The 13057-nt window shown below is 45.1% G+C and overlaps 1 protein-coding gene across 1 annotated transcript; it reads left to right on the top strand.

The window, feature by feature from the left end:
• Positions 1 to 5640: 5640 nt before the first annotated feature.
• Positions 5641 to 6815, top strand: LOC143033041 (uncharacterized). The gene is made up of 2 exons (XM_076198240.1): positions 5641 to 6237; positions 6337 to 6815. Exon 1 carries the CDS (start codon positions 5656 to 5658, stop codon positions 6226 to 6228), a length of 573 nt encoding a protein of 190 aa, XP_076054355.1. The 5' UTR covers positions 5641 to 5655; the 3' UTR covers positions 6229 to 6237; positions 6337 to 6815.
• The last annotated feature ends 6242 nt before the right edge of the window (positions 6816 to 13057 follow it).

Genomic DNA, 13057 nt, shown 5'->3' with positions numbered 1-13057 from the left:
GGGAATGGATGCAATTACACAACTCGGAAAAGTCACGTTTGTTTCCAGACAAATGACAGTTGGAACGATACGGGAATCGAGTACGAAATGGTGAGAGAGAAGCCTTCAGATGCCAGTGATTGACGTAGGAATGACAGTAAGGGCCAAGAAGGGCAGTGTCATTACAAAGCGCGACATTGTCAAGAAGGCTGCACCTTGTACAGTTGAGGACGAGGTCTTCCTGGCGAAATTTGATGGTCAGAAGTGGGAGGTGGAGTGGTACCTCAAAGGGGGTTGTGCCTATATTGAAGAACAAAGTTGGCTGTTACGGACAGACTCTGGTAAAGGGGGTGAGGGAATTTTGAGTCCTTGGGAGGAGCCGGTAGAGGACGGAATCTTGCCTCTGATGACAGTGGTTCAGCCGACCAAAGGCAAAATGCGACCGGTGTTGTACTCCCGAGAGCTGAACCAGTTTGTAAGGTTTGGCGATTTATAGATATATGTAACGAGACTATACAAATGGCGCCAAATGAGTGGTGTGTCCACAATTGTAGATATACGGGCGGCTTCGGCTTACCTGCAAATTCACGTGGCGAAGAAGCTGTGGAAATACCAACTAGTAAAATATAAAGGTAAAACATATTGCTTGACCAGACTGGGATTCGGGCTGTGCTCAGCTCCGAGGATAATGACAAAGATCCTGAAGACAGTGCTGAAGAAGACTGAAGTGATGAAGAAGGGCACGGATTCCTACCTTGATGACATAGTAGTGGATGATACTCTTGCACCGGCGTTGAACGTAGTGGAACACTTGGCTCGGTTTGGATTGGTCTCAAAGGAACCAGGACGGATTGAAGGAGAAACAGTATTGAGACTATGACTAGAAAGGGATGGGGGTGGAAGCCTGATGTTCAGGAAAGGCAACGACATTCCGGATGTAACGGGCGAGATGAGCAGACAAGAACTCTTCTCGCTGTGTGCCAAATTGGTTGGTCACTACCCGATTGCAGGTTGACTCCGTGTGGCTTGCAGTTATATTAAGAAACGGTCGGGATTGAAGGGCTGGGGAGACAAGGGCACGCTCATGATGATACGTGAAGTCGTACGACGGGTGAGACGCGGTGATCTAGTGAAAGGACAGTGGAGTGCACCACAACAAAACATGGGTGTAATATAGTGCGATGCTAGCAACATAGCAACCGGTGTGGTCCTGGAGATAGGAGGTGTGGTAGTCGAAAGTGTGGCGTGGCAGCGTTAAAAGGATGACTACCACAACATTAACGTAACGGAGTTGGATGCGGTCGTAAAAGTAGTCAATTAGGCTTTGAAATGGGGACTTCGCGAGATCGAAATCAGGACAGAGTCAGTCACGGTGGCAGGATGGATGAACTCAATGTTAACTGCTGAGAAGAGAATACGCATGAAAGGGGCAGCAGAGGTTATTGTGAAACGGCGCCTTGTGATCCTGAGGGAGTTAATAGACGAGTTCAGCATGAAGGTGAGCGTAATCCAAGTGCCGTCGGGAGAAAACAAGCGGACGTGCTAACAAGAATAAAGAAATGTTGTCCAGTAAGAAGTTATGTGACCAGGAAAGAGTGCAAACATAGGCCCTACAGGACATCCGCGCACTGTCGAGACCTGGAACGGCGGTCTATTTTACGGATGGTTCCGTGGATCCCAACAGGCCTCGTAGTGCGGGGGGTGCCTTCGTGACGAATGGGTTGACCTTTGGCAGGAGAGTGCCTGATCATGAGTCCACCAGCTGAGGACATAGCGGCCCAAGGAGCATTAGAGCATGCTCTAATATATCGAACTGGTCCTGTGGTGGTCCACATGGTCTCAGTCTCTGCTAAGCAGCTTAGATACGACACAGCCTAGCGACAATGTACGCTTACTGACCTCCATCCTAGCACTCCTGCTGAAGCTACGCCAGCAAGGCATGAGTATCACGCTCAACTGGGTGCTTAGCCATATGGGCGTGTGGTGGACAAGCCCCCCACATGTGCTTCGACGCGGTATTTTGGCTTATAGCATTGCCGCCGCAGAAATGGGATGGACCAGGAATGGATAGAGTGTGTAGAAGTAGCTGGCCTTCGGCCTTATATTAATTGTGTGTAGGTTAAGTCTATAGTACGCCTGTACTACATGCATTTGTATCCTCTTGAAAGCACAACCTAAGCCCTGCCGAGCCATGTTTCGGTCAGGATGGGTCGTGTGGTACTTTAACGTACGCATGAGGCTTATATAAAGATGCCAGGTTCTGGTGTCCCCGTTCAGTTCCTTTCTGTACTTGTACCAGCAGTGCCCGACCCGAGGCTCGCGGTCACTTTTGTGGTTTAGGGCAGGGCTCCGCGCCCTGCCCGCGTCGACCCAGCCTAGGTCGACACTCGCGCTAACCAGAATAAAGCAACCAAACTCACTCGAGTCTCCTTCACTCCCTCGGCACCTAATCACAAGTAACATTCACGTAATGTTATTTACATTATTATAGTTTTTATTTATCATTTTATTATTGATATGATTTTTTTTCGCATCCGACCTAGATATGGATCAAAAGGTCTCCTGTCGGCATGCTCCGCCTTTGTAATCCTTTGTAATGTTACATTGGTGACCACCGGAGTTTGGACGCGAGTACACCCCCCCCCCCTTCTGATCTGGTTCATCGACAACTTGTGTAACTCCATGGACGTTCTTCAACCCTACCACAGTCGCAGCCACCGCACCGCCAATCATCACGGCCTTCGCAGCTACGACTTTCTCATCGCTCGACGGCACGACCGCCCCTTCGCCTGACATCGCTCTCGACCGCCTCCTCGCTCGACGGCACAATCACTTCCTTGCTCGACGTCAGAACCGCCTCCTCGCTCGACGGCACGACCGCCCCTTCGCCTGACGTCGCTCTCGACCGCCTCCTCGCTCGACGGTAAAGCCGCCTCCTCGCTCGACGTCACAAGCGCCTCCTCGCTCGACGGCACACCAGCCTCCTCGCTCGACGTCACGAGCGCCTCTTCGCTTGACGTCACTCACGGCCGCTTCCACGATGGATGCCACGAGCAACTCAGCTCGACGTCACGAGCGCCTCTTCGCTTGACGTCACTTACGGCCGCTTCCCCGATGGATGCCACGAGCAACACAGCTCGACGTCACGAGCGCCTCTTCGCTTGACGTCACTCACGGCCGCTTCCGCAATGGATGCCACGAGCAACTCATCTCGACGTCACGAGCGCCTCTTCGCTTGACGTCACTCACGGCCGCCTCCACGATGGATGCCACGAGCAACTCAGCTCGTCACGAGCGCCTCTTCGCTTGACGTCACTTACGGCCACTCCCCCGATGGATGCCACAAGCAACTCAGCTCGACCTCGACGTCACGAGCGCCTCTTCGCTTGACGTCACTCACGGCCGCTTCCGCAATGGATGCCACGAGCAACTCATCTCGACGTCACGAGCGCCTCTTCGCTTGACGTCACTCACGGCCGCCTCCACAATGGATGCCACGAGCAACTCAGCTCGACCTCGACGTCACGAGCGCCTCTTCGCTTGATGTCACTCACGGCCACTCCTGCAGCCCCCGCCGCAGCCATCGCTGCCACCGTCGCCGCCGCCGTCTGCGCCCTCTTTAGGGAGTTCTCGCTTCCACTGACGTCGCTCACGGCCACTCCTGCAGCCGCCGTCTGCGCCCTCTTTAGGGAGTTCTCGCTTCCATTGACGTCGCTCACGGCCACTCCTGCAGCCCCCGACGCAGCCACCGCTGCCGCCGTCACCGCCGCCGTCTGCGCCCTCTTTAGGGAGTTCACGCTTCCACTGACGTCGCTCACGGCCAATTCTCCCGCTGCCGCAGTCGCCGCTGGCGCCGCCTCCACAGGTTCCTCCTTCCACTGACGTCACCCACGCCCCCCCCCCTGCTCGGACATCACGATTCCACGCTTCGCAGGGGAAGGGGGGTAAATGTGGTGGACAAGCCCCCCACATGTGCTTCGACTCGGTATTTTGGCTTATAGCATTGCCGCCGCAGAAATGGGATGGACCAGGAATGGATAGAGTGTGTAGAAGTAGCTGGCCTTCGGCCTTATATTAATTGTGTGTAGGTTAAGTCTATAGTACGCCTGTACTACATGCATTTGTATCCTCTTGAAAGCACAACCTAAGCCCTGCCGAGCCATGTTTCGGTCAGGATGGGTCGTGTGGTACTTTAACGTACGCATGAGGCTTATATAAAGATGCCAGGTTCTGGTGTCCCCGTTCAGTTCCTTTCTGTACTTGTACCAGCAGTGCCCGACCCGAGGCTCGCGGTCACTTTTGTGGTTTAGGGCAGGGCTCCGCGCCCTGCCCGCGTCGACCCAGCCTAGGTCGACACTCGCGCTAACCAGAATAAAGCAACCAAACTCACTCGAGTCTCCTTCACTCCCTCGGCACCTAAGTACAAGTAACATTCACGTAATGTTACAGGCGTCTCAGGCAATGAGCTAGCCGATGCGGCAGCAGAAGCGGCGCGCCAAAGACCCGAAGTCGATGTTGTCGTCCCCCCCAGCAGAAATCAGTTGCGTGTACGCACCAGGGCTCTTAACCAGGTACAATTGTTTCTCCAGCACAGACTGGAGGCAGAGGTGTCAGAGAGGGCGAGGTGGTACAGGGCAGTCACCGACTCAGGGGCGGACGCAGGCGGACGCACCGGACGCACGTGCGTCCAGTTTGGACATTACAAGCATACAAGGTCCCCTATTCAAACATTTTTCCCTTCTAAAACCCTCAACTTTCAGTGAAAAATGTGGCAAAAACTCAAAACATTTCCGAACCCCTCAGGTGGATAAGCTTCGCTTGGTTATCTCCCTATAGCCCTTTATACCTTGTGCGTCCACCACAAGAAAGTCTGTGGGCGCCCCTGCACCGACCACGAGCCCCTTGTACTTCCTCGCTCCACACCTAGAAAAATGAAAACTCTGCTCTTCCGTATGCGGCTGGAGGACCGTTGTCTCTGTCAAATAAAGAGAAATCCAACACCTGAAGAAAGAAGATGCTATCACTGTAGCCACCCAGAAGCCACCCTGGAGCACTACCTCCAGCATTGCCCCGCAACTGCTTTTCTGAGAGGGCCCCCGACAACATATGAGAGACTTTTGAACCGCCTATACACACCTCAGCCAATATGAATTGCGTCGGCTGGTGGAGTGTCAGCCCCCCCCCCCTTTAATTTTCTCGTGTGTTGATTTGATTCACAGTTAATGTTAGCAAAGGGTGCATTCATCGGGATGTGCATACATATCCCATTTATGTATGCACATCTCGTGGATGTATGAGTGGGTGTGGCCAAAACCACACACACAGGCGCGGATATAAGGGGGGGGCCCAGGGGGCCCGGGCCCCCCCTTTTGGCTTTGGTCCTTTGGCCCGATTTCATTTCAGTTCACTATTTCATTTTTATAATCCATGTTTAATCCATGTTATAATCCATTTTTATTATCATTGTATCATTTATGAAAGTTCTGGAAAGTTCTGGAAGGTTCGATAACATCTTGATTTCCGCTGACTGTTTTTCCGCTAATTTCCGCCTATATAAGTGACCGCTGCGTTCGACTCTCTCTCAACACCCACCAACGTAATGTAGTTGTGCACACAGATAGTTTAGCTCTGTTGCAATTAATATCCAAAATTTATCACACTGACCAGAAAAAACTAATGACCTCACTGTTGTTTCAGCTCAAGGCCTTCCGTCAGCAAGGGAGATCAGTCGTCCTCAACTGGGTGCCGGGACACATCGGCATCCAGGGAAATGAAGCGGCAGACAGGGTGGCCAGAAGAGCGGCCACAGGGGACATGGAAGGCGGAATCGGTGTCCTCCCGAGCCGAACTGAGATCTTGGCCATTGCAACGAGAGCGATGGCCAAGAGGGAACTACAAAGCCATAGGAACCTAACAGCCCAGAGGCCGTCAGCACGCTGGTATCAAGTTGCCACAGCGTATGAGCGACTGACCCCTGGAGTCCGTCTCTCCAGGATAGAGGAAGTCACCCTTCATCGACTCCGTCTCGGGTATCGATGCTTCTCGGAGGTGACGGGACAGCCGGAGGCCTGCATCCACTGTGGAGAGGCCGGCGCAAACGGGCTAGATCATTATGTGGCCCTTTGCCCGGCGACCAGATTTCTACGTGCGGGCCCCAGGACCTCGGCTGGGGGACTCATCCGTCGACTGACGGTGTCCCTTAACTCGTATCGGCTGGGACGCCTCCTTCAAGTGCCGCCCCCCAGATGATACGGATGGGTTCTGTTCGACTGTACTCTCTTGCTGATTTTTTACTTTTTTGACTTATGACACATTTTAATTTAAGCCAAGGACTAATGCTTTCTTCTCTTCACCTAGGTAACTGCGCATGATGCCTTAGACTGGACCGGATGGGACGCGACGGGTGCAGGAACCACGTCGGCTGGACCGGATGGGACGCGACGGACTCATAGGACACTAACCACGTCGGCTAGATCGTGGAGACCGTACAGCGCAACATATATTGACATATTTTAACAAATGTACATGTAACTTATTGTAAAAGGCATACTTGTATGCCTTCTAGGAATATGGGTAGAGACCCAAACAAGATGTATTTCTTGTAAATCAATAAATCTAAAAAAAAAAAAGACTCTCTCTCTTTCTGTTGGTATCTGCCGCATTGAATGGTTGTTTTGCTGTTTGGTTAAATATATGAAAGGTTTATCGCTGGAACTCACTACATTGGTGCCCCGTGTGAGGATTTTATTGTACGATAAACGGTAATGCTAATGCTCGTTAAACAACCGAAAATTCTGCCGTCGGGCCCCCCCCAAACTTTGTTCCTAGATCCGCGCCTGCACACACACTCATACACTGAATCACCCTACAAACGGGTTCACACAGAAGCCCGTGGGAATCATATTCCCAAATTTCAAAGTTCAAGTTGTGTGACAGCCAGTCTGGTTTTGACCAGCGCCGCGTCACCACACGCGATATGTATATAATGTCAAGGTCTAAATATATTCTTAGATCTTGTATAATGTGACCATAAAATAAGTTTCACGAATAATTATATCTTAGAAAAACGTTAGGCAGTCGCCCACCTTTTTGGACAATACTAGCAATATGTTGGTGAAATTTCATAGATGTATCCATCATTACTCTTAAACCAGATACAAATAATACTTATAATTGTGATTATAGTGTTCCAAGGTAATGACTTCCTGGTAAATCTTGAAACACTTGTTGAGATTCATGTGCAGCCCCCAGGACTTGGCAACATGATTTCCTTTATTATATTTAATTTTATAAAACTGTCTTCATGGCACGTGGAATGAAAAACACAATTTCGAAATAACGCTATATTTTGTGACGTCATCCGAATTGCAGTGGGAAAAATGAAGGGAAGGAATTTTAAGTAAATAACAAATGGGTATTTCAAGCGATAACAATATCCAGTTGACAAATTTTCTCTTCATACAAATAAAAATATAGAGTATCAAGCAAAGCAGCATCATAGTTTCTTGTTATTATGATCATTAAAAATATGTGATTCTGGATCATTTTCAGTAATAACAACAGGTCTGGAAGGTAATTCTAGCGTAGTGAAAAGGATCTTCAACATTTAGTGCGTGAAAGAAAGATCTTCAGCATTCAGTGCAAGAAAAAAAAAGATATTTAGATTATGTTGAAAAAACAACTATTGTATATTATACATAAATCACACAGGGACATATTCGGGCAGATGGGTGTGCATTTACCCATAATATTAAGTACTTTGACATTACTTGCTGCATACCCATTAGACAGATTAGTAGAGAAGTACGTCAGCAGCCTGCCTCTGAAGTCTCTTCTTCGATGTACAGATACTGCACTACATGGAATTATTGCAGCTCTTGTATGGGCAACAGCATGTGTCATAAGTTCTGGAAGAGGCTATGATTTGCATTTAATTCAATTAAACACTCAAAGTCATGCTAGAGAACAAGACTGTAAGCATGATTTAATTACAGGCATGAGCACACCAATGGCAGATACTTCATTTGATTGTATGAAGAATGGGTTATGGCCCCTAAAAGTTTTGGAAATATGTGCAGCATTTTTTATTGGAGGTCCAGTTATAGATTCAGACCATTTCATCAAGGCTTGGAGTCTTGATATTGAGGTAATAATTTACAGTATGTTGTGCATACCTATACATTTAAGCAAGGCAGACACTACCAAAAGGCAATCAAGGCAGTTGCATTGGTTGCAGACCTTAGGGCAATTCATATTTGACATCTAGACTTTTTTTTTATCCAACTAGAAAAAAAAACTATATTAATAAAGTAGTGGCTAAGATGATAGCAATATTGAGAATGTTTGTAAGAAGTGTTTCAAGATCTAGTGTAGGCTACTTTGGTAGAACCTTCACCTTGGGTACCTGTTCAGATGGGTACAGGAATTCTGAGTAAATTAAGATGAGAGTATTGTACTGTAGTGTAAACAATACATCATTTTCAGCTGCTATGGTTGGATCTAACAAAGAATCTGCCACAACATTATACCATGTTCTAGCAGCTGTCACCGTCTTGTCCTATATGTGGTGGTTTTTGGTGAATAAGAAGATATTCATATCCTAGCCTAACCGAAGTAACTAACCTAATCTAATTATCTAACAAAATCCACATATTGAAATGGAGGACAGTATTAACACATGGCCTATTGCATGTTTCTATGGAAGCAGAAACTCGAATCCTGTGGTGTATTTTTCATGTATACCGTAACTAAAAGTAATTTTTGAGAAAGGCATATATTTTGATGTATTATGAGGCTGATGATTTTTGTAAGGCCAGTATGTCCTTTGCCCTTAGTGTCTTGCAGGATACCCACAATTCCTAGGGATGGCTTAAAAGCCATTTAAAGTTAAGAACTGATGTTGATACTCTAGTTCAAATGTACTGAATCCTAGATGTCCATTCCACAAACATGATTTTATATCCATATAAACATACCAAAATAATTTTATGGAAAAAACATAATAGAGAACATTTCACTTAATTTCTCAACAAGTTAAAAATATATATATATATATATATATATATATATGTATATTGGAAATTGGTATGTTATAACACATTTGTAAAAGTTCACTATAAACCCACTATCGGAGAAATAATGACGGAAGTATAGGGAAACTGTATATTTCGACTACTATCTGTAGTCCTCTTCAGCAGAATGCTTACAAGAAGTTAAGGTACAAGTATATATGAGGAAGTGAGGGGTACATAAAAGGGGATAGGGAAAGTGGGGGGACTCAGGTTACATGCCCTTGAAATGGTTGGGTCAAGGAAGGACAGTTGGTGGTATTTTGTCCGACCGCTCGACATTATTTTGTTGACCGCTAACCGTAATACAATCTGGGGGCCACTGACCTTTTGAGGTATTAAAGTTAGGATAATGTTTTATTAGAGAAGATTCTACAATTTTCTTTCGATAGATACAGTGTGATTTAAAAATAATTGATGCATTATCCCAATCTAATCTATAGTCTTTTTGGCTGGCATGAAGGAACACAGCGGAGTTAACTTGTCCATATTTTATGGAGTTATTTTATGTACCCCTCACTTCCTCATATATACTTGTACCTTAACTTCTTGTAAGCATTCTGCTGAAGAGGACTACAGATAGTCGAAATATACAGTTTCCCTGTACTTCCGTCATTATTTCTCCAATAGTGGGTTTATAGTGAACATATATATATATATATATATATATATATATGTTGAGACATTCTGACAGGTCGACGTCATATATATATATATATATATATATATATATATATATATATATATATATATGACTTGGAAAATAATGAACTGTTACCCAAGACATTGAATATCATCTGTTATAGACACAGCTGAGGTGAGCCTGTGTTTCTACTGGGCAGTGTAGCTCTCCTGACTTCCTGCACCACTCAATCAATCTGTTGCCCTGGTCTCTCATGCAGAAAACCTGCAGCCTTCAGATAACAGGCAGCAGCCATATATATTTTAGAAGTGTACACCTACACAATATAGCAATAGAAAATTAAATATTGATTTTGTAAATTATAATACATCAATGTAATTACATTTTTCTTGGCAGAAATCAATAAAAGAAAACATTGCTAAAAGCTGTACACAAACGTATGAAATTGCAGCAAGTATTTTAAAGGCCATCTTTGTTTTGATAGATTTGGAGGTCAAAAATGATGACATCGACCCTGATGACCTCTAGAATATTAGGTACCACATTACTAAATTCACGTTAGGATAGAATAGACGAATTTATCATACTTTAATTTCTTCGACCTCCACATCAGCCAAAACATAAATGGTGTCTCAAGCAGTCAAAGCAGCTACATGTGTTTGTGTATCGCTTTTAGCAACTTTTTCTGTCACTGATTTCTGCCAAGAAAAATATTTCATTGATGTATTATAATTTACAAGATTAATATTTATTATTCTTTTGCTATATCGCATAGGTGTGCACTTCTAAAAATTTACCAAATATAATCATGAACCCTGTGGTATGGGATAAAGAATGCTGCCACAAAGTGTTCCCACTAGAGGTGTAAAAGTGAGGAAAACAGGATGGGGGATAGGACTAGGCATCCTACTCCCTGCAGCCCCAAAAGGAACATTCCTATAAAAAAGCAAAGGTATAAAAGGGTCTGGGAGGAGTTTTCCAACCAGAACTGTAAGGTTTTGGGTCTTTTAATGTGTGTGGATGCAGTACAGATGAGAATAAAAGGGAAGAGATAGGCAGTATGTTTGTGAGAAGAAAGATGGATGTGTTGGCATTGAATGAAACTTAAGTTGAAAGGGAGGGGCAAGTTTGAGTTTGGGAGTGTAGTTGGGAGGGTGTCAGGAGTGAAGAGAGGACAAGGGAGAGAAGGGATGGCTATACAACTAAGTAAAGAGATAAGTAAATGTGTGGTGGAGTGGAAGGAGGTTTCTTCAAGGTTAATGTGGATGAAGGTGAAACTGGGAAGGGAGATGTGGGTCCTTGTAGACACATGTGGGCTTGGTAGTGAGAAGAGTGTAGCAGAAAGGAAGGCATTTTGGATATATTTAAATGAGTGCATAGAGGGTTTAAGGGGAAATGTCAATGTATTGATATCGGGAGATCTCAATGTCATGGTAGGAGATGAACCAATAGAGGGAGTGGTTGGGAAATGTGGAATTCCAGGAAAAAATCATAGTGGAGAGATGGTAGAGATGTGTCTAAAGTATGATAGCAAATACAGTGTTTAGGAAGAAAGTATAGCACAAGTACATATGGGAGAGGGTGTTGGGTGGAAGGGTGGTAGATAAGGCTTTAATGGACTGTGCAGTGGTAACCAGGAGAAGAATAGGAAGATTTTTGTGTGTACATGTTCTAAAGGGAAAGTATGGGGGAATATCAGATAATTTTTTGGTGGAAGGTAGGTTGAGAGTGGTGGATAGATGGAGAAAGAGGAAAAGAACAGAAAGTAAAGAGGTGCTTAACGTAAACTGCTTAAATGAGAGAAAAGGAGGAGTACAAGAAGCTGAGGAAGGAGTGGGAGGGAATGAAGGATAAAGTAGAACTAGGAGTGGAGGAGGAATGGGGATGTTTCAAGGAGGGCATCATAAGGTGTGCAGAGATGATGTGTGGAACAAGGAGGAGGGAAGGAAATAGAAGGAAAGGTAATGAGTAGTGAGATGAGGAAGCAAAGAAGGTTGTAGAAGAGAAGAAATGAACATTCACAGATTTGTTACAAAATAGGATGAGAGAATATGAGAGGTACAAAGAAAAGAGAAGTAAAGCATAAGATAAAGAATCATGAAAGGTGTGGAAGTCCTTGATAGAGAAGATTTACTAAATTGGGAAAAGAGAAATACAAGGGGACATGAAAAGAAACTCAAAAAGGACAGTTATACAAGAGACCTGAAAAAACAGCTTTCTACACAGAGTGGTGGATGTCTGGAACAAACTGGATGAAACAATAATGTGCAAAAACTACACACAAATTTAAGAACAAACTAGACACTGCGAGATACAAAGATGGGACGCCACGAGCATAGCTCCCTTTCTGTAAGATACAGCTAGGTAAATACTGGTTTTCGCCTTTTTTGCCACGCTTTCCTCATTTACTTCTGCAGGCTATTTCAAGAAAAACCTGTCCAAGGAAGTTTGTTTTCTCCTCCCTAGATGTTTCAGAAATGAGTTAGGCAAATGTCATTAAATAGCTCCAATGCACAACTGGTTGCAACTTTTTCTGGGTGCTTCCTTTCAATGAACTGTGAAAGTCTCTCCCATATTCCCAACATTTCCTTTATCTCACTCAAAACTTAGGTATGCTGCTGCTCTTGTAGCTCCTTTAACTCCTCTGTTGTCAGTTCCTCAGAGTGCTCCTCAATGAGCTCATTCACATCTCTTTCATCCACCTCCAGGCCCAAGATCTTTCCAAGGGACACACTCTCCTCCACTGGCACTTCGGGTTCGGGTTGGAATCCTTTGAAGTCTCATTAGGTCACAACCTTAGGCCACAACTTTTTCCATGCAGAGGTCAAGATCCTTATAAAACTGTCGGGCCACATCAATAATTTTGAGGTATATCATGATGTAGTGGTCCTTCCAGAATTCTCAAAGGGTGAGGTTTGCATTCTCCATGGCATCAAAACGGAAGTGGAACAGGTGCTTGGTGTAAATCTTTTGAAATTAGAAATCAGTTGCTGGTCCATGGGCTGCAGGATAGGGTTGGTGTTGGTGGAAAGTAGAGAACCTTGATAAACTTGAACTCTTCGAGGATGTTGTCTTGTAGGGTGGCAATAAAAGCACCTACTTTGATAATAACATGTATTAATTCACAATTTCATAAATTCACATGAGAGACAAAGGAGGCAAGTTCACACCTTGCAGGCTACAACCAAGACTGAAGCCAAGCCTAGGGTTGACAGGAAAATTGCTGTGCATTGGGACAAATGCTTGGTTCTCTGTACATACTTGTACATAAAGTTACATTCATTATAATAATTGATAATACAATCAATAATGAAATTAATGTCCAACAATACCTATTATAATTAATAATACAATGAGGAAAATATAC

The sequence above is a fragment of the Oratosquilla oratoria genome, chromosome 15, assembly GCF_046742065.1.
Source record: "Oratosquilla oratoria isolate Oo_2021 chromosome 15, ASM4674206v1, whole genome shotgun sequence".
In the NCBI taxonomy this organism is placed as follows: Eukaryota; Metazoa; Arthropoda; class Malacostraca; order Stomatopoda; family Squillidae; genus Oratosquilla; species Oratosquilla oratoria.
The sequence above is the reverse complement of the archived record's forward strand: the minus strand, read 5'-3'. Positions and strand labels throughout refer to the sequence as shown.